This window comes from Pomacea canaliculata, linkage group LG5 (assembly GCF_003073045.1).
Source record: "Pomacea canaliculata isolate SZHN2017 linkage group LG5, ASM307304v1, whole genome shotgun sequence".
NCBI lineage: Eukaryota > Metazoa > Mollusca > Gastropoda > Architaenioglossa > Ampullariidae > Pomacea > Pomacea canaliculata.
This window is the reverse complement of record NC_037594.1, coordinates 4,959,520-4,984,457: the sequence shown is the minus strand read 5'-3', so window position 1 is coordinate 4,984,457 and position 24,938 is coordinate 4,959,520. Positions and strand designations below refer to the sequence as shown.

The 24,938-nt window shown below is 42.4% G+C and overlaps 2 protein-coding genes across 4 annotated transcripts; one reads left to right on the top strand and one right to left on the bottom strand.

Annotated features, from left to right (window-relative positions):
• Positions 1–146: 146 nt before the first annotated feature.
• On the bottom strand, positions 147–6,665 carry LOC112563546. Its single transcript, XM_025237588.1, has 5 exons — positions 6,480–6,665; positions 3,072–3,166; positions 2,067–2,271; positions 1,584–1,778; positions 147–937 (listed from the first exon to the last, which is right to left on the bottom strand). Exons 1-5 carry the CDS (start codon positions 6,507–6,509, stop codon positions 800–802), a joined length of 663 nt encoding a protein of 220 aa, XP_025093373.1. The 5' UTR covers positions 6,510–6,665; the 3' UTR covers positions 147–799.
• LOC112563539 (heparan-alpha-glucosaminide N-acetyltransferase-like) lies at positions 4,703–24,918 on the top strand. Of its 3 annotated transcripts, none has more exons than XM_025237566.1 (17): positions 4,703–4,811; positions 16,608–16,816; positions 17,327–17,463; positions 17,847–17,965; positions 18,427–18,496; positions 18,778–18,880; positions 19,188–19,303; positions 19,825–19,932; positions 20,120–20,268; positions 20,533–20,645; positions 20,924–21,045; positions 21,392–21,518; positions 21,909–21,995; positions 22,627–22,701; positions 23,114–23,184; positions 23,480–23,592; positions 23,793–24,918. In XM_025237566.1, exons 3-17 carry the CDS (start codon positions 17,438–17,440, stop codon positions 23,966–23,968), a joined length of 1,575 nt encoding a protein of 524 aa, XP_025093351.1. In that variant the 5' UTR covers positions 4,703–4,811; positions 16,608–16,816; positions 17,327–17,437; the 3' UTR covers positions 23,969–24,918. The 3 variants fall into 3 exon arrangements, with proteins under 3 accessions (XP_025093351.1, XP_025093352.1, XP_025093350.1); XM_025237567.1 differs by lacking the exon at positions 4,703–4,811 and adding an exon at positions 6,804–6,910; XM_025237565.1 differs by lacking the exon at positions 4,703–4,811 and adding an exon at positions 11,618–12,597.
• Positions 24,919–24,938: the final 20 nt, after the last annotated feature.

The window sequence follows — 24,938 nt, the reverse complement described above, 5'->3', positions numbered from 1 at the left end:
GGGGAGGAGGGGGAGGGGCATGTGTGTGTGTAAAAGAGAGCATTATGACAATGACAGTGATCAACTTTATTGGTCCCAGTGGGTGGTCTTTGAAGACTTGTTTTCAATGTCACTCAGAGATTGAAGAAAATAGGAGATAATAGAAATGTGCTTTCATCTTTTCTTTATTGAAAGAAATCATAAAAGAATAACTAAAACATCACTGTATTGCCAATGTCTACTTTTTAAAATCATACAGAACATTTACAAAGCTCCTACTAAAATACAATTATCAAAACTTGCAATAAAACAATGATAGTAAGCAAGACCTTACATGACAGACAAACTCAGTAAGTTTCCTTTAAAAAAATTGTTTCACTGGGTAATCTGTGCAGCTGTTAGCGCAAGAATGAAAAAAAGATTATCTTTATTTGTACCTTTTCATCATTTTGATAATGGGACTTAACTGCAAAACAGTGAACACATTGTTAGCTTGTGCCAGTTATATTTTGTCAACATACTTACTTGGCATTTTTCCCTGTTACTGCTAACCTACGGTAAATGACGTTCACGACTGGTTATCTGACATTAAACGTTTTGTAGGCTTTAGGTCACTTTACAAGGTACCTGCAAACAGGACTAGAAACAACACAAAATAACAATCATTTTGGGGTTTGCCTCAATCTTCAAGTAACCAAGTCAACTCCATCGTCTGTCTTGAAATCATGGCTTGAAAGCAGGCGTACAAAATGGAAATGATTACATACTCTATGTACACATTGTACGTTGTAACAGTTGAGGCCATAAGACAGAGGTGCCCCTACGCGACGCATTCCTTGACACGGTTCTCGTAGTTCAAGAACGGGAACTCAAAGGTCAGGCCATTGCGGACTTCTGACATGTCCTTCACTTCGCCCACGAAGGGAGTAACAGCTGAGGAACCAGGACGAATGTGCCGCTTGAAGAGACAAAAGGTTTGAAGCATCAGTAAATGTGAAAGTAGCTTTTCTTTTTCATTTCTTGTTAACGGCAGGCCTGCATGCGACGGAAAAATAAGGAAGGAAACTATTTCAATATTTTGGAAGCTTCGGGGCGTCTAGAGTTAAATTACTGGAAAATGCTTAAAGCATTGTTGTTGACTTTTGTAACATCAAAGAATGCAGTGTCTAGCTCATGTGTATACTTTCTTCGTTTGTGGCAGAAATTTGACTGCTCCCTTCAAATCGATTCGCCAGTCAACTGCATTTGTTACTTGATCCAAACAGACCTGCGCATTTTGATTCACATTTGTACCCCGTATGGGTACCTGAGATGGATTGATTAAGATAGACCTATGCCAGTTAATCACTACAGTATAATCCCAGCGATCACGTGCAATTTTGGGGGTGTGATGGGATGGGAGCGGTTGTAATACAAACTCATGGGTTGCTAACCCAAAATTTTCCCTGCAATAATAGTACCCTCCACATGTAAACTATAATACCATCGCTTAAGTATAGCTCACAGCTGTCGGCCCTGACACTTGCACAGGTATACAGCTCGACATGCTGTTCCAACCACACACAACACACAGATATAGAGCTTGGCATGCTGTATCTGCCTACCACATCAACTCCGATGCCGCCAATGTAGATGTCGGGATGCAGCAGGACTCCTTGATGATTCAGGTTGTCCAGATGGACTTCCTCTGTGTTTCTCTCCAAATCGTGAAGGATCATGCCTGTCTGAAGCGGAGTGTTCCGGCCTGATGTGCCCACCCGACTCCTCTTCCTCAGCCCCCAGTTCCTCAGCAGCTCCACCTGTATAAGACATACAGAGCACTGTGAATCGCCCACACCATGGGAAATTACAGGTGAACGAAAGTGACAGAATATATCACAATGAACAAGAGATTATCATTGTGCATCGCATATAAACAACATGAATCACACACACAAAGATGGAAAGAGTAAACACATGTAACCGCATGTTCCACTTTGTCCCGTCACCCTGATTCCCTAGTCTATCCACCACGATTCCTCTTGTCCACCGCGATTTCCTCTGTCCCCTTACAACCTGAATTGATTCCTCTAGTCTAGTCCACTCACCCTGACCCATGTGTTGTTGTTGACGGCGGCATTACTCTCGTACAGCCCGCCGGATGTACCTTCCACTCCCGACGGGGTGGGGTTGGTCAGAAGGTAGATCAAACGTCCTCTTCTCAGAAACAGCACCTCATAGTCGTCAGGTCCCTCCACATACAGTATTATTCCGCTGGCCGCACTTGTTCGGAACGTCAGGTTGTAGCGCGCTCTGTGTCAAAAGGTTGAAAGTTGTTCTGAACGTCAAATTTTAGCAAAAGGTTGATACATGTTTATAACATCAAGTTTGGCAGCTTGTAGCCATACTTTTGAATGCTAAAGTGAGGCTGAGTATTTGTAAGACGTCAACCCTCGGTTGTAAGGAAATGGCCATCACGGCAAGAAATTAGCTTCATAACATATCGGCAATCATATCAGAAAAATCGTCACCCCTCTTTTTTCTCTTTTTTAATTTTTTTATTGTTATTTATTTTTTGTCATGGGGTAATTTTTTTTTATATATATTCAGCTTTTAAAGTAATATAGAACAGTACTATAGACTAGCTTGTTCAACTTGCTTAATTTGTCTTTAAAGCTTGTGTGTGGAAGATTAGACAAGTTGCTTACGGAAACCAAGACGACCTGAAAGCTGGCAAACTACACCGACGACAGCAAAGGAGATTTTAACTTGAAGACAAGAAAGACTAAATATTTGGCAAGCTTACAAAAATGAATACAAAAAAGCTTTTAAACCAAAGACGACTAAAACCTAACCCTGGCACAATGAACACGGTAAAACAGGTGAGCTTGCATAAGAAAGATTAAACGAGCTTGCGAACTGAAGACAAGCAAGCCACATAGTGCAGACGACAAGAAACGAGTCACAAACTAAAGAAAACAAGAGAGCTTCAAGACAAGACAAGAAGCGCACTTGCAAAACACAGGTTGCACTTCAAGAAGTTTTTGATTGCTGGAGACAAGGGACAGCACTCGTGCACAAGGGGACGAAACCAAGCAAAACGATGTTCTTACTCATCTGAGATGTTGAACCTGCCCGGCCCGTAGCGGAGGTATGCTTCTCCGGGGAAATGAAAACAAGGCTCTTTCTTCGCGTCCACCAGGGCCATCTGCAACACGAAGAGGAACATGAACTGTCCACAAGTCATTCTTTCCCGCCACACCGCTACGACTGCTCATCTATAAAAGATGCTGGACCAACCGCTTTTGCTAGCCTAAACTTCAACCTCGTAAACCTAATAGTCGGAAGATGCTTAAGTTTTGGGGATGTTCAAAAATGTTATTACTGAATGAGTGATAATTTCTCAAGGGCATGGTTGTTGTCACCCCGATATGTTTATGAAACTACACTTACTATTACAGTCATTTTTAAATGCACCACTATGATGCTACTTCTAAATAGTTAAAGGCTTATTGGGAGTTAACTCTTTTCACGCAACCTTTTATCTTTTGTTCTAAGGCACACATATAAAAACACAGGAAAAACACTCATGCACGCGGCACACATTTGAATGTTATTTCAGCGTACCTAGGGTTTTGTTTAATATTAAGCAAAACCCTTCTAAACCGATTTCAATAAGTGAACCAAACGATTGTCCTTGAAGGCAGTTGCTTGTGTGTTACTGGAGTAATCACTAACACCTTGTGTCTGCTCTCTCGACATTCCCTCGGCACCTGACACAACCCACACACCAGCTTTCGGGAGGTTTACGGTGGGTTTGTGTTGTGTGCCGAGCAGAACGTGCAAATGTTTCCTTCGATGTCCGGCGTAGCGGGCAGGTGTTGACCCTAAGCTTTAGACAGCTCGATCCCCAGTCGTGAGCAAACTCACTCTCTGTCTCAAACTTGGTCTTGCCAAGGGGCCAGCGTGACGTGGGCGCGTCAAAACTCCCAGAATTCCTCAGTTCCTGCATGCATCCGAAGCTCGGGCTGGAGTTGTGTGGATGCCACAGCTCTACTCCGTCTTCCTTCATGTGGTTCACTTCGCTGAGGAAGGCAAACACAAGGAGAGGTGATCGGTTCCAAGAAGTCTGCCGCTGGACTGGATGTGCGCGCGACACACGGAGGTCACGAAAGCTCGGATGTGAGCAAAAGCTGTCGGGAAGCGTTGTTGTTATGGGCAAACATACTTGAGGACTTACTTTTGAATATAGGATATAAACACTTGCACTCTTTCCAGAAATTTGCATGTCACAGATCTTCAACAAAATTATTTTTTTAAATTTTTGGAAATGAATACCGTCTTTCTCGACCTTACCAGGTTCTTCGTAGGTTTAAAAAAAGTTGACACATATAGAGCAGTCATTTCAATTTAGTACACACTGGGATAGTCTTCAGATATGCAAGCGTTTAGTTACACTAGTTTCACGGGAAAATATTTTTAAATGTTTTCCATTATGCATGAGATTATGAAACGGACAGAGAGACAAGCGCCCAGACAGAATGACAGGAAGAGTTTCTGAAATTTTTACTCCATTTTTAATCTGGTTGTTATTTTAAGGTAGTTCTTTAATCTGGATGTTGTTATTCATAGGTAGTTTTTATGTTGTTATTCTAAGTTATTCTCATAGGTAGTGCTTTAATCTGGATGTTGTTATTCTTTAATCTGGATGTTGTCATTCATAGGTAGTGCTTTAATCTGGTTGTTGTTTTTCTTAGGTACCCATTCCTGACAGCTGGGTCGACTGGGGAAAGACTGGTGCGCTACACGGGTATCGAACCGACACGTCTCTTGCTTTGAACGCTACCCCAGAGGTGAGGACAGATGGTGAAAAAAAAAATACTCACATTCAAACATGCACACACGCGCAATATATAGACAAATAGAGACATAGAGAAAACAAAATACAAGAGAGCGCACGTTCACACAGACGGACGGACAGACAGACGAGCTCATGTACATACAGAGGTAGAGAGACGACCGAACACACAAACAAGCTTGAGCTAAGCGAAGTCTGTATCACTGTGTCCGCAAAGTCTTGGCTTGGGCGAAGTCTAGTTTCGGAGAGCACGCGTGTGATTCTATGGTCTCCTGATAACATTTGGCATGCTGGAATTCGTAATTAACCGACAAACAGTTATCGAAGTAAGAGTTCTGCTGAACTGCGTAATGACACCAAGTTGTTAACACATCGTGATTAATTAAAGACAAGAGCATAGTATAATGGCTAGTTGCAAGGTATTACAGGCGCAGTTACTAGTCATATCACAGGCTGTATGACAAAGTACATTACATTGTAAACTATATTACAAGCATTTTACTTATAAAAGCTATATTGCATTTTTGTTTTAGTCTATTGGCTACATCCCTACTTGTTTTTCTCTGCAGAATCACGATACCCTCTGTTCTTGTTACCCGATTCCTTTTTGCATTGTCTATATCTGTCTTTTATTAGTCATGAGTCCTATTGTTTATCCCCATCCTTCATATGTTGTTGTCCTTGTCTCGCTCTTGTCTCGAGGGCTAAAAGTGCGATCCTTATGAGCGTGGGTGTGCTCTACATAAATCACCTGTTTTTTCATTATTTTTACAAGCTACATTACAAGACACGTTACAAGCTTCAAGTTACATTACATATAAGCGATATTGTAAGCTTTATGACAAGAAGGGCTAAGAGTTAAGAGTTTCATTACAAGTTACAATCTTAATTGAAAGCTATATTCCGAGCTACATTACAAGCTACGCGGATGGCTATATTCCAAGTTTCATTCCAAACCACATTACAAGCGTTTACTAGCCGGCACTAGTCTCAGAGAGTGGCAGATGACCTCCCGGCCTGAGCGCGTGGTGTAAACAGTGATGGAGGAGATGTAGGGCAAGTGCGCGCCCCCTTTCTGTGTACGTTCTGGTGCGTTTCAAAGTTAGACGATAAAGATACACATTCCGGTGCATTTAGAAGCCAGATAATGAGGCTGTACATAGGGTGCACTGGGAAGCTAAAAAATGATGCTATACACACTGTTTTGTCTCAACATCAGCGATGGTTGTTACTTGAATGAACAATACGGATGTCAATGAGACAAATAAAGCAAGTCAATGAAAGGTCAGTGGGACAAACGGCTGCTGTAGTCGGTGAAGTCACACTGCATACTTTGTACTATCACATTTTATAGGTACAATGATACAGACACATGTCATAACTTCACACAGTCACAGTTCTCTGAATACACTCCCTGCAAATAACAAATTAACTACCAACATAACAAACTAGCAAATTGTGTGCCATGTGTAAATCCTAACATTGGTGCGAGCTATATTTCAAGCATCCAAACAGCAACGCAAAATTCTAAGATGCACCTCATACAGAATGAGACTAAGTTTATTTAAACGACTCTTGCAAGTGGTTATTTTTTTCGAGTGGGTGTACACGGTGAACATAAAGATGTTTCAGAGGCAAGGAGAGAGAGAAAGAGAGAACTTACCAGCCCAAGAAGAAGAACGAAGCAGTACATTTCTAACTCCTGGCAGATGCAATCAGCTGCACAGCTCTACAGAGGATGAAGCACACGTGTGAGAAAAATCCAGTTTAGGTGGAAGTGAGTTTCAATCCCAGGGCAGCGACGGCGACTCTTATAGTCATGGTGGGGCGAGATAGTGTTTCTGCCAATGCCAGAGTCGACGAAAGAAGGCGGGTGAAGGGCTCCCCACCCCCATCCGAAATGCGAAAATAATTCCACTCTCTAACAACAGCTGTGTGCCAGATAGGGTTGTTTCTATGTGGGGGGTCGTGTAAAAGGATTCCCGATCCATCGAACGAAAGTGCCAGTGGCGAGTCATAGCGGCCTGGGAAAAACCTGTAAAATGAATGTTTTCGCACACTTGACTTAATTCTGCAATCGAGAGTCTTGTAAAGGTAAGATAAAATAGTGTTTATATTCTTTCTTGCGTACTACAAGGTTTATAATTTTAACATTTACAAATCTCCCGTCGTTAGCGGCCTAAAAGCATGGACTTACTTCAGGGTGAGACTCGAGAGAAAAAAGTTGCAGGGACTAACAAAACCTCGACTAATGATTAGAGTTCAGGATGTATATCTTGGATACCTTTTGCAATTATTCTTACCCTTGTCTGGGAAACAGGTCATAGGCTTTTCTGTTTTTGCGCCATTAAAATGGATTTTTTTTTCTTTTCTGATAGAAGTGAATGTTGTTTATCCATCGTCAGCCAGACTCTTGTAGCTTTTACTTGGCAGGTCGGAGTAGCTTCATTAATCGCAACTGGTTGGTTTTCGTTTCAAACAGCCCAGGGATGGGAGAGGAGATGAAAAAAAAACCCGACAAAAAAATCACGTGATCTTGCTGTGACGTTAGCTCACCGCGCGTGCATGATACGGCGCATATTGCTGTACGCACGTGCGATAGTTGCATGAAAGACGAAGGGAAAGAAGCTTTCGATGACTGTGACGATAATAAAATGTTGTTATCAGATCGCTGAAAGAAATGATGAATGATGAATAGTTGAGACAGATGAAACGTGCCCCTACCCACTACCCCAGCTCCCCATTAAGCGCAGGTTGGACATGGCTGGACAGACACCTCGCCGATCGCTAACCGTTTCTGGAGTTTTTGAAATCCTAGTAGCCATAGCGACGCGAGTAATAATTGTAAAAAAAGCGCAAAACTTGAGTTTGTGTGATAGAAGGCGGGAGTGGGAAAGGCGGGTAAAGGGAAGTAATACGTTTACTGTGTGCTTCTTCATGCGGAGAAATAATTTGACTTTTTTTTAGGGGAGGGTGGCAGGAGTAAAGGGAGGGGTGTAAGCAAAATAGCAGTTGTGTGGTCGTCTGTGCAGTTCACTGTCGTCAGCTGTGGTTTAGGCGAAAGGGTTTTGCTATCATTTTTTTTTCTTGGATTGTTGGCCTGTATCATGTTGTGGTCCACTGAAATAATCGGGGTTGTCGCATGATGGCTAAGTATCAAGGAAGGTACTCTTAACATTGTTTGTGGATGTGATGCTTTAACAAGAGTTGTGCTGATGGAGCTGGAGGACTGAGAGAACCTGGGTCAAGCCCGAGCAAGGACCACGAGAGCCGCACAAACCCAGCCATGCAGCAAAAGCATCACTACAACCACCACACCACCACCACCACCATCACCAACACAGCAGCAGCAGGAATAGTTGCTATGGCCTTGCTAGGGAAGAGACTGAACACCTAAGATAAAGCAAATATCAACTGACATACTGAGTTATGTCACCTACGAGTACAAGCAAGGTGTAGTGCACCACAGACTTTACATTATACTCCAATTATGCAATATACATTATGTCCATGGGACAAAATCTCAGACAAGACACAAACACAGTAAAATATTTATCTTAAGATAATAGTCAATCAAGCGCACAAAAAGTGTTCATGGACCCCTCCCCCTGCATCACAGCGAGGACACGTTTTGTGGTATGTGGGGCAGAACACATACATGTAGGCATGTAGGCATGCGGTTTGTCGACTTCAGTAACAGGATGTCGGCAAGAGTGCTGTGGGTAACAGGATATGTCTGACAACACGCAGGGTTCGACGCTGTCGTCAACACTAGCAAAAAAAAGTAGATTACCTTTCGTCAACAAGACAGCACGAACGTCGACTAGCAAACACACAAACACGTCTGCATACAACAGATAAATAGAAGGAAGTTATAGTCAACCAGACAAGACACGTGCGAGGGCTCATCAATGAAGATTTTTTTATATTTGTTAAGAATATTTGTTAAGTATTTGCACGAGTTTCTAATCACGCTGTCGAACAAGTGAGATGAAGAGTACTTGAAGAAAAGGACGAAAGAAAAAAAGGAAGAAAAGAATGCTCTGGTGCTCAGCGCGAGGTTTGAACAAAGGGCGTCAGCAGCAACGCGAGATTGCCCTGACGTGAGCTGTGTTTATGCCAGAGTTCAAGGTCGCTCCTTTGAAGGAGGACGACAAGAGGAAGACATTATCTGTTCACTGTTTTTGGTTCGCTCATCCTCGTAAGAGTTTGGCTGGAGAGATGGATGTCTTGCCAGATGTCGCAGAGATTCTAAACTTTATTTCTTTCTTGCCAGCCAGTCGTCAGACCTCCCAACACTTTCCTGCCGGTTGTCGGTTTAGCTATAAGAATGGTTGGTAACCACGTTTTCGCTTTCATCAGTTTTTAGACGTTGTTATGAAAATATTGTGTTCTAAAAATCTTTGCCAGACCCCAAGCATCCTCTCCTTTTCGTTATGTATTAGCTCCGGTTGGCCAGTCATCAATGAAGAGCATGGCAACTGTTATTCGTGTTATTCGTGAGCAATCTCTACAGTCAACACTTTTTTCTGCATCAACAGTAATCTGTATGTTCTCAGCGTTCGGCATATTTTGTCTTCAATCCTCCCAGTTTGCACAGCGATTTCATTGTCAACGATCAAGCGTGCAAACGATGCTTGCTGCTCTTCATCGAAATCCTATGAATTCCCAGTCTTTGGCGACGACTAACGCACTGACCTGTCCACTGACCTGTCAGAGGTCACGTCGCTTCCTCTAAGCTGTGTTGCTCACCTGGCCTGTTACGCAAGCTGTAAGCCCCAAGGGATGCTGGATGTTTATCTGCGGATGCTTCGCGAAACAGTGTTGGAGGACGACCTTGGCGAGGCTGGCCACACCGTTCGTTGTCAAGGCAACAGAGCTGAAGGTTGCCGAGAGCATGTCTGTGTTAGTTCTCACAGTTGTCATCTCTGGAACACACACACGCACTCAAATATGAAGAGTGAGCAAGCCATGCTGAATATCACACAGACTGGCGACTTCTATTTGTCCTTGCCGCCGTCGTCTGCACTTTTATTTCTCTTGTCCTTATCTTTCCAACCCTTCCTCCTCCCCCAACAAACTCCAGGAGAACAAATCGAAGGAGGCTGAGTTTGTGAGGTGGGGAGGGAGTTGGGGACAGAGATAAAAGGGTGCAACGTAAAGGCAACCCTGCGCCTTGAGTCGTTCCTTTCACTGACCTGCCCCGACACATGGCATTGCTAACCTCGCTGCTTGATCAACAGGTCTTCTTTCATGACGTCCCTAGTGTTTGTTTAGTTTCTTGTCAAAGTATCTTTTGGCCGCTGGGTTCTGTCCTACTCAACAGCCACGTCAAACATTCTCTGTGTACATCCATTGCTGGGTGTTCACAGGGTGACCTTACAGTCTGTGTGCAAATCGCAAAGGGGCGCCGGTCCGGATGAAGTAATTGCACAGAAAACGACTTCGGCACCACAGCTCTTAACTGGTCAATCGTCTACAGCTTGCGGCAAGTCATTTTGCGAAAAGACCATTTCATAGAAGCCTTTGTCATTCGACCATTCTTGTCCTTTCTACTTAGGTCTAGTAGTGATGACTGGTTTCTATGTGGCCGGGTGGATGTTCAGAAGTAAAGAAGGGACTGTTCGGATAGAAACTGCACATTGATATCCAGATGTACTGGAGATTGGACATTCTCTGTCCTCTGTGTTCTCGACAAAACTGTGACCACCAGGTATATGATGTCACTACATATGAAGTAATGTCATAAAGACATAATGTCAACCACTTCCAATATGATATCAGTGTCATTATGGAAGGTTGACCAGTATGGGTCAGGCCTCTTCATGGCTGAATATTAAACAACTTTTGAAAATCTGTAGCCTGCTGTATTTTTTCATAATATTTATTCCAAACAAACATTTAAAAGTCTTAATTGTTTTAAAGACCGCGTCGACAGAATTCCTCATTAAAATGTCTTTCCTTTCTAATAGTCTAATATCCACAAACAATAAAGCAAAAATAATGTAACCGATTCTCAAATCTTTGAAGAAGAGAAGTTTGAAACAGTTGAAGTAGTCAAACATTTATAACTACAATTCACCAATGCAGTATAGCAGTACTTTAGTTGCACAGGGCACACAAGCGATCATATCAATAGTCTGATATTTGGATACATTACTTATTTTGAATTATGATTTAGGGTTAGGGGTCAAGGTTGGGGTATCTAAGGACAAAGCAGACGACCTGAAATCACACGAATATGCCACTCGTTTCTCTGTCGTTTCTGTCATGGCAGCGAAGCTGTTAATGTACACTGCATTTGTTTGTTTAAATAGTTTAATACTTGAAACAGAAATATTACTCTCCGGCAAACGGCGCGAAGTGTATCTTGTCCTCTGTTCCACGTGAGACTTAAGCAATGCAACAACAAAAATGTCAAACCAAACAGTTAGACTGCCTATTCCCCATCGGCTGTAAATTTATCAAAGATATGGTCGTTAGGCCTTATCATCAGGCCTTATTTCCTTATAAGGAAATTGTTTTATACCGAGTTGCTAAATACAACTTGATGTAACGACAGTATTAACACGTTTCATTGTAATCTCGTCAGTGTTACTGCAACATTGAGAATAATCTTGACCTCAGCTCAGAAATAATGCTCTTGTGGCCGTGTCAGCTGAACTCCAAGTTCCTTTCGTCGTCAAATCTGTCGTCGCTATCCTTTCCGTGGGAGGAGGGGATAACGGAAGGCAACGGGAGGGAGGGGACGACGGGGCATCTGGAGACGCTGGGTGAGGGGATATCTGGGGGCAACGGGAGGGAAAGGGAGGACAGGGGGGCATCTGGAGTCGCGGTGAGAAAATCTACCTGCGCCAACGGCGGTCAGGCTGTCGTCTGCCCGCAGGCCGCTGCATGAAGCTGTTTCCGACGCTGCGTGACTTGCAGCTGCACGAGGTTTTTAAGCCCATCGCCGTCCCGCGTGGAGACTGCACTCCTTGCCAGGGACAGGTGCAACAGTTCATACAAAACCTTTCCGTTGACGCTTAACGGTGCAGTGGGAGGGTCACGTGATGACACCAGCGCGACAGTGTCGCAGAGACATCACCACCCTACGACTGATAACTCGATGAACATTCAGGACGAGAAGCTAGCATCACTCACTTTGCTTTGGTAGGCGAAAATATTTACTCGTCAGTTTTCACAAACTGCAAACGAGTCGGCGCGTTTTGATGTCTGTTGGATTCATTTTCAAATCATTTAAGAAGATTGGTTTTTTTCTAACGGTCAAGCATTACGACACTAAGTAGTTGTTTTTATTCTGAAAAGGAAATACGTTCCTGGGAGACATTCCTGACACTGTTACTCTTCCCCGTGAGAAGCGTGTGAAATTCTCGAGGAACTTATTTTGTTCCATGTAGAGGCAAGTCAGTCCGTGACAGTCCGTCGTCTGCTCGCAACGTGCACGCACATGTTGTGCGTTACTGAGTCAAGGCCGAGTGCATAGATAACAAACTACAAACACACACGCGGCATCTGTAGGCAGGTGAAAGCACCTACCTGTGCTAACTGTGATGGAGGTGTGCTTGTTCAAGTGTTCTGATGGAGTGATTCATGGTTCTACAGAACTGTGAAAGTTCGGAGGGGAAAACAAACTTTAAGATACCTGCGAAGGTATAGTTCGAAGCTGAATACCTGAAAACTGTATCGATAGATGAACTATTTCTCTTGACTGGAGGATTGAAACCTTACAAAGCACTTCAAGGTCGACTGTCCAAACATGATTTCACCTGTACTATTAGGTAAGTAGAAGTCGAAGATAAGGCAGAAGATAAATAATTTGTGTCTTTTAAGGTTACCTAGGGTGGAGACAGACAATAAAGGTACAGTGATAAACTCCATATTTATTTAAAGGTTGGTCTGTCCTGATGCGCATTAAAAAATTGGATAAATGTGTCAGGACAAACCTACAATTTTTTGTTAACAGAACCTAAAACAGAAATCTCCACAACCAAACATCTTAAATAATCATTTTCACTGTCAAGCGAGGGGCTAGAGCAAGAGCCGAGTAGCACCTTGTTAAAACGGTTACAAATTGTTGCTGTTGAGCAGTTGCTTTGAGTAATTAGCGAGGAGAGAGACTGTTTATGTCAAGGCAGGCTTTATAAAAAGAGAAATTGGTGTAGAGACAAATTTGACAACTGTACATGCCAACAAAGACAGCATTATACATTACTGTCCACGGTGTAATCTTCATTAAGCTGCTCCTGTCTTTCCGTCTCTCTTTTAAAGTACTAATTAGTAATCACGGACCACAAAAATTATTGCCAGAGTGTCTGGTCTAGACAGAGAAAAAAGATAAACGTTCGTTCCTGGCGTTTATGAAATTTAGTTTCTTGTGTTTGTATCCGTTCTGTGTTTTGGTTGAGTTTGTTGAGTAATTAACTTTTGGCAGAAAGAGGTTTTGTGTAGCGGACTCTCATGTGGTCTTGTGCGGCGGACAGGTCACGTGGTGTGTACATTAGACGATCCCAGACTGGAACTGTAACTGAGCTTGTCATAAAAATGTTTATTAGCACATGCTTCAGTAAATAACTAAAGACAGTAGGGAAACAATGAGCGACAAAAGTTAAACTTTGTTATCACCCATAGAGGAGATGATGTCAGTAGTCGCAGGTGAAAGGACATGATCCACTCAGGTGCAGCAGATGTCCTCTCAGACTGAATTCTTGTTACGGCACACAGAAATTTCCAGATTGTTAACAGTATGATAAGAGAGGTGTGCTTAACCGACTTGATTAAAATAGACTGAAGTGCATGTCATCGTGTTCTTTTGTGTAACATGGAAACAAAACATCCGTGCTCTCGCAGCTTTGTCTCATTAACCTACGAAAAAAAAGACATTTTGTCTCTCATTCTCTATCGTGTGGGGCGGGAAGAGATAGATGGAAGAGAAAGCTAAAGAAAGTGTTTGTAAGTGTCTTCTCTCAATGCCAGTCCAGATCTTCTCTTTTCATAATTTGCCAAACTTAGAAAATAATTCTTATTCATCTCTCCTTCTATTTCTTAATTAATCTTTACACCATATTAGAGAAAATCTGAGGAAATTAGTCAGCTAAGCCAGGCACTCTGCAGCTGATACTGGTAGTGGTAGACGTAGAGTTTGACCACACGAGGTAGGACTAACTAGAGTCACTAATGAATGTGAAGAATACAAAGCAGTAGGACCTCGCAGTAGTCCCCAATTTGTGTGAAGAATACAAAACAATAGAATCCCGACAAAATCCCTTATAAGTATAACGAATACAAAACAGTAGGACCTCTCAGTAATGGGTGTGAAGGATGCAAAGCAGTAGACCCTGGCTGTAATCCCTAATGAGTGTAAAGAATACAGCAGTAGGTGGCAATCTAAGAGGACACAAAGTTGATGGTCCTAACCTACACCAAAAATGTCTTTCATTATTGTCCTGGTCCTAATCTGACTGACCGCTGAGTCGCCCTTGTTTGAGTATAATGAATCATTTGAGCCTACAGAAATTAAAAGCAATGGGTTGTTATTTTTCTTGATCGAGGGCGGGACATACTGTGAACTCGATGAATGCTGATTTACTGTCAGATGAAGCACACACCTTAATTAGCAGCTTAATTACTAAGACGGAAAGTGTTTGTCGCGCTACTGCTAGTATCCAGTAGTGTATCATCTCCTCTTGAAACTGGTCCGCAACCGTCCATGTAAGAAGACCTACGCCCCACGGCATACAAACCACATCAAATTTTTATACAAACCTAGGTTGTGAAACCTCTTACAAGTCTTACAACCACCCTATCTTACTCTGTCTACCATGTAAAAATTGTTCCACCGAAACTTTGAAAAGAAATCCAAACAATGATATTCTTGCTATTTTTGGAATTAGAATGCGTTGTCATGTGAAAAAATATTGCTTGTCAGTATTAGTTTTATTGTTTTGTATATATATTAAAATATTTATTATATGTAGTCCAACAGAGAAACAAAAGACAGATTTTTAAATACAACAGATGCTGGGAGAAGGTAGTGATTAGTGTTTGTGTGGTTGGATTTGAACATATCATCACATCACGAATAGTCTACTTCGCTGCCCACACAAGACAAAAAGTTTGTGTCTGAAAGTTTGTTATCTCCGAGAAATCGTTTGACGTTTATCTCTAAAGCAGTTTCCGCCTCTCGGCTGCAGACGACGACTACATGTTGTCGCGACCAGCCCTCGTCTGTGTACAGTGTTCACATCACTCGACAGACCCACACTACAGTCTGAACGCTCAGAGACACGTCACAGATGTCGCGTGAATGTGCAAGTGCATGATGGAGCGCAGGCTTCTTTGTCAAACTCCCCTTGCGATGCTCATTGTTCCCTTCCTACCCTGTTTGGTCTACCCTTCAGCTTGAGAAAACGATACAATAATAGATACTGATGTGTACACGTGCTGGATTTAACTTTGTAATATCACTGCCTGTACTAGAATCGAACACACAAGTGTGTAATGTTTTCAGACATCAAATAATAGATGATAATCTTGATCTGAGCCATTAAGCTTGTGTGGGACACCATTTGTTCGACTTGCAAGTAAGCGTGATTGTTGAATTTTTTTGGTTTTGTTAGGTTTGTCGAAAACAGCTAAAAACTAACTGGTGCAGCATCGGAAACCGTAGAGTTCTTGTCACAGCATCATTTATAAGAAAAATTTGCGTTGGTTCGGTGGTGCGATGCTTGTTTGGGTTTAGCAGCAGAGGGCAAAAGTCACAGGAAACGCAGTATTCTTAAGACAGACATCACCCGGTGTCGACGTCTGGTGAAGGGATTGTGCTGTTCCTCCAAACAGCCCAGCTTATCCGTAAAAAAGACAGTTTTTAAGACCCAGCGAGACAGGTTTAAAAAAGGGTTTAAAAGCTCAGCGAGTAAAGGAACACAGTCGCTATCTCTGCCAGCAATGGCTGCATCTTGTCTGCGGAGCACTGATAACGGCAAAGAGCGTGAGACCTGTGCGTGGGCTTGGATGTCCTGGTGTTCACATTGGGTCAACCTCTGACCCCTTACTTTCATCAGCCTGCGTTGATTTGATTTCTTTTTTCTTTTTTTCTTTTTTTTTAAAGAGGGGGAGTGTTGGCTACTAGGCTTTGGTTTACACTTTCTGCCCACCCCTTTGAAATTAGCTTGTGAGTGAGTACATATGATTCGTGAATAAGTACCGCTGACTATTAGACTATTTTGCAGATTGAGACACTGAGTTTTTCAGGTGAGGAAGGTTTATTTAAAATGGTTGTGGACAGGACATGAGGCGACAGCAGTTTTATCTCAACATGCGTTTTACTTCCACTTACTAAGAGTGCTTTGGCCGATCTGATGTCTGTTATCAGCTGGTTGGCTGTTTAACCAGAAATAAAGGTAATCCAGAAGTAATACCTTTACCATCAGCTGCAAGCGCGAATTAAGAGTCATAAACAGCTTGTGTATGGCAGCTCCAGTTCCTTGCCTTGAAGCATTAGGTGTGGCTGTCTCTGTTGTTGTGTGGCTGGTTGTCTGTGTAGAGTTTCCTTCGCCTGTACTGATTCCACGTCTTCACCAAAATTATTTTCTGCGATTATTTCATTACAAGTCTCCTTGTTCTTCTCCTTATCAGACAGATGTAGCTGACTAGCCTAAGAGGCACCTGACGATCGTACCACCAACTTTCTTCACCTGTCACTTCTCTGCCATTCCTTGGAATCAATGAGAGACCGGCCGTCGTCTGCCTCTTCTTCTGTTTCATTGAACTGTGTGTGCATTCCCTTCAGGTGCAGTTTTAGCGGTCTGCGTCGCTAGCCAAGATGCAGACGTGGACCCAAGGAGTGACAACTCCTCTCGGTGGGCATTCATCGAGTACCACAGGCTGCACCACTGGGAGGATCGTCCACCCCTGGGGCATGATGTGGCTTGGCTGACACTCAACGTGTCCACGGACTTCGGGCTGCAGATCTGGGCCCGCTCCCATCAGTGCTGGAAGGTATCGGTCCCATCGGTCGCACTCTCTCTCGCTCTCTTCTATCAGTCCATCGTTGAAAGCAGACCGTTGTCTATAATGCTATACGATACAACATTTAATTTTGCAGGACAGACTATTTTTTTATCTGATCTGTGTATCAGTTCCCTAGACTATTGTAATATTGGGCTACCCTATAATATAATTTGATCCTTCTCTTCACAATACTCAGTTTTAGTAAGTTTCTTTATTATTATTATTTATTGAAGTAATCTGAAATTTTATTTTCCCAGCATATTTTTCGTTCTTTCACATCATACTCATTGTCCTCTGTGGTCATTCTGACCTTGTAGTGCAGTCAGTGTCATTCTGTCACTCATTACTCTCGACTTCTACAGCAGTTTGCCTTGTTCTCAATCAAACGTCCCCTGCACTCTGTCCTCTGCACCCTGAACTACCTATTGCTAGTGGGCGAGATCTTGGTTGTCTGTGTTGACACAACAAGAGTGTAACCTCGCGGTGCTGTTGTTGCAGTGTCCACTGGTGTACGTGACGGAGGTGAATGGCCGCAACACCACCACCATCCTTGTTAACACCACGGCCACCACCGACATCAAGTTCGCAAGAGAACACAAAGAGCACTCTATGGCTTTTTCTGAGGACATCTGCAGGTAATGCCAGGTGCGATACAGGTATTAATCAGGAAACTGGGAATAGACTTTCCAAACGACAAGATGATAGTCAATCTAAATTGTATGATGAGGTAATTTAGCACTAATTACTTTATTGCTGAGATGGTCCACGTCGTCATTGGAGACAACATCTTCACCTCAGTTTCTGTTCCATGTTTTATCATCATTTTATTGTTGTTTATTTTTATTGCTCATCTTTATTTTGATATTTTTATCGCCACCATTCCTTCCTGAAGTTTTTTCTTCGTTCCTTAATTATTTCCTTTTGTCTTTCTTATTTTATCCTGACTTAATGTCTTTCTTTCCTGTTTTCCTTTTTTTCTTTCATTCTTTCTTTCATTCTGTTAACTGCCACTGTGCAGCTTCACCATAAAGTTCCGCGAGCATGGTGATTACTGGCTGTTCATGGACTACTCCACGGCCATGCAGCAGGAGAGCTGTGTCCTCTTGTTGGCTAACGACCCCATGCCCTCCGAGATGCGTGAGTGAAGTAACGCTTCTTGAGGACCTTTGTAGCCTCACACACATTGTTGAATACATGTACCTGATTATTAGTCCGTACGAGTGTCACGATGTCGCTTGCCATGTATTCACATGTTCGACATCACGTGCTCCGTGAAGAAGGCTATCACGCTACGTTAGTTTGTTGTATCGTGTGTGTGCGTGTGACTTTTGTTGTAGTTTTTTTTTTTTTTTTCGTGAGAGTTTTGTTTTTATTTTGTTTTTTTTTTTTTTTGTTTTTTTCATTTTGATACAGAGACAATTCTCGTCAATATTTGTATGTTATCTTTCTTAGCTTCACATTTTCCCTGCACAGCTTTTTCTTTTCAAATATCTGTCTTCCCACGGGTCCTCACACATACACACACTGCCCCACCCTTCTCGGTTCTTTCACCGACAAAACTTTCTCCCATCTGAACCCGCGTCTTGTTTCCTCTGCAGCAATACTGTACACAGCCCTCGGTCTACTGGGTCTAGCAGCATTTTGTTCCTTCTCCATCAAACTCTACAGGTAAGACCTCGCGCCCGCGTGTGTGCATCCGAGAGAGAGAGAAAAAAGAGAGAAGGTGTGCGTGATGTATGTGAATAGCGTGCGTATGTAGTCACAGCTATGAACAGTTTTTTTTTAGCACAGAATGAAGAAAATATTGGCTGTGGTAGAAGATTTATACTAAATGCACACACACAACACACTGAGAGAAGAGAGAGAGAGAGGGAGAGGGAGTTGTCGTCGTTCCTAATCTCTCAATCAGGGTCATTACTTCAAAGGTCGTCTGTCTACATCCGTTTCAGCTGCTTCAACTCCCGTTTTTTTCACAAAGGAGCGGATATATCTAACCCACGTGATCTGACCGACAGCACTAACACCATCGTCAGTACCAGCATCGCCGAGACGGTAACATGGATACCAGTGCTCTTGTCCTTACAAAAGCTTTGTGTGTGTGTGTTGGTGGGTGCGGGGGATGAGGGGTATGGGGGTGGTGGTGCGTAAGTATATGTGTGTGGTATGTATGCATCTGTGTCTTTTGTGTTTTTGTATGTGTGGTATATGAATAATTGTCCTTTGTATATAAAAAAACAAAACAAAACAGGATGATGGTAACTCATGCAATGGCTGTATCTTAGCAACAATTAGAAATGATAACGTGCACATTAGTGACTGTATCCTAATAACAGTCATGTCGTTGTCACTGTTTTGTCAGAACGTGGATAAACAGAATGAGGGTAACGCCAACATTGAGAACGGGGGCATCGCGCCGTCTGCTACCTCCCCCACCAAGAAGAAGGCGCGGCTACGGTCACTGGACACATTTAGAGGGTAGACACCCACACCAGAGCTCTCTGGCAATAACAAAAAAATACTACTTTTGTTGTTATCATTTTTGTCTCTCCCTCATTATTCCCGTCTGTCTATTCTCGCTTTCTTCACAAGGTGTCGGGAAGTTTATTATTGACATTTTAATCAGTAATCCTGCTTCGCATTTCACACAAGAAAACTTGCCAAGTGTATTTGGCACAAACAGGAGCGTTTATTAGGCTTTATATGAACATGTGTAAATACTTCTAACTGTGGTTGATTTTTTGATGAGGTTTATAGTTGTTTTCTTCTTAAGCACTAAGCGTTCAAGCAAAACAAACTCATGCCAACCATCCGTTACAAGAGTTCTTCTTTGTCTAAAAGTTTCGTTCGTTTGTTTTTACTGACCTGTTTTATCTATAAAAATAGAGTTTAATTATTATTTTCTTTGTACTCTTCATATTTTTATTTAAAGCCATAGTTTTGATGGTTTTGTTTTGTTTTGTTTTTATTTTTTTGCATGCGTGTGTGTTTGTGTGTAGAATCAGTCTGGTGGTTATGATTTTCGTCAACTACGGAGGAGGAGGCTATTGGTTCTTTGAGCACCCTCCCTGGGATGGTCTCACAGTGGCAGACCTGGTATTTCCATGGTGAGAAGACGTTTTCTACATTTAGAAAGAACGTTGTCTACACTTACAACACTCCCCGTCTATACGTAATTATATGTGCATGGTGCTAGGCAATTAGTGTGAGAACAATCTTCAATCAACATTTTTCCGGTAGCGAGCATGCGTGCCAAGCAATTTCCATGTCGCACGAGCTTTTCCCTGTGCGCAGGTTCATCTTCATCATGGGCACATCCATGACCTTTTCGTTCCGCGGTATGTACCGGCGCCAAATGACGTCACAAGAGATCTTGACCAAGGTGCTGGTGCGCGCCATCAAGCTCTTCGCCCTGGGCATCATCCTCAACTCTGCCTGGGGGCGTGAGTACTTTTCACTGGCATTCTTTCTCCTCCTCTTTCTTCGTTTTCTGGATCTTCTAACATTTTAATTTGTCTCATTCCCGAAAATATTTTGTTCTTTGCGTCTCTAATACAGAACTGGAAGGGGGTTGTTGTTGTTCATAATGTCTTACTGAAATATGGCGGGAAGAGAACACTAGAGAGGGTAGACGATTGTTATTATTGATGGAAATGGGAAGTGGTCACGTTACAACCTTATTTAATTCGGTCTCCTCCAATGTGCAGCCGTGGACCTGCAGAAGCTGCGAATACCGGGCGTCCTGCAGCGTTTTGCCCTCACCTACCTCGTCATCTCTGTCGTCTACTTTTTTTTCTATCGCAAACAAGACTCTCACCAGGTGAGATCATTGATGTAAAGACTTTAAGTGTTCTTCGGAATTTCAGATGTATACAGAGTACAGAGTTAATTTTAATAAAATCTGTCGATTTGAGGAGTTGAACAACATCATCCAAAATCTCGTTAAAATGAAAAGATCTGGTTTAGGTTTTTTTCTTATTATAAATAATAACTGTAACAATGTAAAATTCTGAGGTCGTTCACAGAATAAATCAAACGTTCTCTCACTGGATACAAGGTGTTCTTTTTGCTGTAAATAATAAACCTCTTGTATTACAGGACCGGAAGTGGGCTTTTATTCGTGACGTGGTGTTGTACCTGCCTGAGTGGATCATTCATCTGCTGTTTCTCGCTTTGTTCTTGGCTCTCACTTACGCTTTACCTGTTCCTGGCTGCCCAACGTGAGTGTAATGCTAGAGGTGAAGGTGTAATGTAGGACGTGACTGTAATGTAGGACGCAATTGTGGACCGTCTTACATCTTTCTTTGTTTTTACTACTTTGAAAAATACTATCACCATCACTACTATTATCACCGTCAACACTATCGTTTTCGTCGCCTCAGTTATGTCATCATCTGTAATGTAGTTTTTATTCTTCGATCCACTCTCTCTTCCGGTTGGAAATAAAGAATCAACTCGCAGCGCTTTCTTCTGCTGCATGTTCATTGTCTAGAATAAGAGGAGGAGGAGAAAAAATCGACGATGATGATGATGATTGATGATTGATGATGATGTGCAATGTTTCAGAGGCTACACTGGACCCGGAGGGCTGAGTGAGGACAGTCGCTATGAGAACTGCACGGGAGGAGCTGCAGGCTATATCGACGTCATGGTGCTGGGCAAACATCACATCTACCAGTACCCAACCCCTAGTGTGAGTAGTAGCTGTAGTAAAAACATCACCTCTGCTAATATACAACTCTTAGTGAATTTTGTAGCTATAGGAAGAATACTACATCCACCAACCCCTAGTGTGAGTCATAGATGTATTAAGAATTCACATCTACCAATACTCACCCCCTAGTGTGAATAGCAAGAGGGTGCGTTTTAAAAGAAAGGTATTACATAGGTCGCGGACAGTTTCAGAACCATGCCAATTCATGTCATATAGAAAACTCAGATCAAGTTGTAAAAAGTCCTTAACTTGGTTTTCTTCGTGTATGCTGAGTATTATTTTGGAAAGCACTTCCTGAAAATTGGTTTATGGAGTTTGTGTGACGATCGTGTTGTTTTGTGACCTGTATCTTATCTGGATTTTTTCCAGGAGCTCTACCAAACTAAAATGCCCTACGATCCGGAAGGAATTCTGGGCACACTAACATCAATCTTTCTGTGCCAGCTAGGTGTTCAGGTAAGTACAATGAAAGAAAGCTGGAAGTTCTGATGGTCCGTTGTCACTGGCTGGCGTAGAGGTTCTCTAAACCAAGGCAACACTCAGCCTTTAAAAAAAAAGAAAGGTCACTTGGTATTGAAAAAAGCTGAAGACATCTCGACTGTTGACCAAGTGCACAGTTCACCTTGGCGACATGTCGAGAAGAGTCCTGTGTCTCCTTAGCTAACTCCTTAACTCTCTAATTCTTTCTTTCTCTCTCACACAGACACAGGGGATGTCATTGGACTGGTAAACACACATGGCATTATTAAACTAATCCAGCGCGTACAAGAAAAAAACTAGACTGCTTGACCACTAGCCCTATACTATAGCCTACAAGTGGCAGGGTGGAGAAGAAAGATTCATTCTCTCGCATCTCTCTAGTATAAGTCCCATCAGCGCAGAGTCCCCACTGATGCTTTTTAGAACTTTTAATGCCGAGTGTCCGATTCACCTTTTTAACAAGCTTAACTTGCATTATTCAGTCTTCAGTGACTTGCATCTTCCTGTCAGGCTCCAGCATTTTAATTAATTACATGTGATTCGGTATCTTAATTAACTTATATGTGCTTCAGTAATGTTCACACGATGGAGTACTGCTTGTTCTTAGAGTGGCCGAATCTTGAGCATCTTTCAAGAACATCGCAGTCGCATTATACGGTGGCTGATATGGGGAGCTGTTGCGGTGAGTTCCGTAATATAGAAATGTTGATAATCCTACTGACTACTTTCTATATGTCTTCCATATTATTTCATTATGGAAGTGGGGTTTTAACTAACAAATATCAAAGCAAGACCTCCAAATACTCATGATGTGGATTTTTAGCGCCATTAATTTAATATAATAATTTTAAATTATTAATGAAATTGATAACTTAATTTGCGTTCAAGTTTTATTTTGCAAGACGGAACAAAACGTTAGAAAGGATAGTGAACAGAAAACAGATGAAACACACAATATTAATAGAAAATAAGGGAAAAAACATTAGACACAAAAATACTAATATGGAAAGTGGGAGAACGAGTAAAGCGTAAAGGTGAGAAGAAAAAGAGATGGGTGTGGGTGCAAGTGGTAACGAGAGATCTGTCTGTCTCAGGGTGCCATTGCCGCCATCCTCTGTAAAGGCAGCCAGTACGATGGATGGATTCCGCTGAACAAAAATCTTTGGTAAGAAGTCAGGAAGTTGTCTTTCATATTCCTCGTCTGTCCACACAAGTTACGTTTATCACAAAATGCTTACCAATTGTGTTTGGATGCTTGATTCTGCTGGCATGCATTTGACTGGACGCAGACACCGAATAAATAGACAAGCTAATGTGCTGAGCGATAAATTATGGAAAACGTGTGCATGCTTTCATTCATGTGTATCTGCGGGTATGGGCGGATGTGTACTGGCGGGCGTACTTTCATTCATGTGTATCTCCGCAAATGTGCGCCTGTACTAACCCTCCTGTGTCTCCAGGTCCGTGTCCTTCATTTTGACCATGGCTTGCTTCGCATTTTTCCTTCTTGCTGTCCTCTACGTTATCATCGACGTGCTGGACTGGTGGGGTGGTCAACCTTTCATCTATCCCGGTACGTTCTCGCTTCCCACACTCCGTGAACTTCATCTAGGAATCAAAAGCCAGTCCCACTGTTTACAAATTAGTCGTGGGTGTGGCCATAGCAACAGCTTGTGTTTTAGTGCTTCGTGAGGGTCGGTTACAGCGCTTGCAACAAATGGCAAACTGATCAGAATATTTTATACCTTATTTACAAGTGGGTGTCCTTTTCAGGCATGAACAGCATCGTGATCTACTTCTGCCACGACATCTTCTGGAGGGTCCTGCCCATCAACTGGGATTTGGAGCCTTTGCACTGGAAACTCCTGCTTCAAGACGTCTGGGGAGCCACCTTCTGGATCTTAGTCGCCTACATTTTGTACCGCAAACACATTTTTGTTGCCCTGTAAACGGGTACACTATGGCCACCTCCCTGGCAACTGTATCATTCCTCAGAGCGTGCGTTTGTGAGAGTGCCTGTGTCGCTTCTTCTCTTCAATTATCACATTCATCTGTGTCATTTTCATATGTACCATGTTTATAGAAATAAATCCTCGTCCCAAGTTCCATGATGCCTTTCAGGCAATGTACATTTAATGCACTGTTAAAACTGTACTAGCTGTTATGTAGCGAAACAAATGTTTTGCTTCAAACCTGAGCATCACTATATTTCCCAGCATTACCCCACACAACCCTGTACATTTCAGTTGCTCACACATACCCTGCTTATTTCTGCTGGCCTGGAGAAGGGTCAGGGAAATTACAGTTTACTCTAGGCCTAAGAATTTTTTGGGACATTGAAACCCAATGTTCACATCAGCACAAGGAATAAATGAGATTTCCCATGACCTGCCTGCATGGCATGACTATACACACGTAATAAGCTGGAAACTTTGACTTGCTTTATATATGCAAATAGAATTTGATAGCTTTAATTATGCAAATAGAATTTGATAGCTTTATTTATACAAATGGATTTGACAATCTGGTTTATTTATGAAAATCCAATCCGAGGGCCTGGTTGATTTATTAACATGGTATAGGATAGCCTGGTTTACTTGTGAACATAAGAAATCCTGCATGGAATATGACAGCCTTATTTTGTGGATTTAAAAACATTTTCTCCACATGAAAGCACATGAATCGAAGTGACATAACAGGACCAGCATCATAAATGTGCAATGTCTTATGTCATTAGTGAATGCACTGAATTAGTAATAGATGTGGATATGCAGTAATAGTCTGGTAGGTAACTAACAAATGCACCATAGCAATGACAAAGAAGAAGAAGATACAGTGCTGTAGGACAACAGAAACACTGGAAGATCAATAGAAATAAAATGGCTGTGTAACCACGAAAGTCTGCGTATGTCTGTGCAT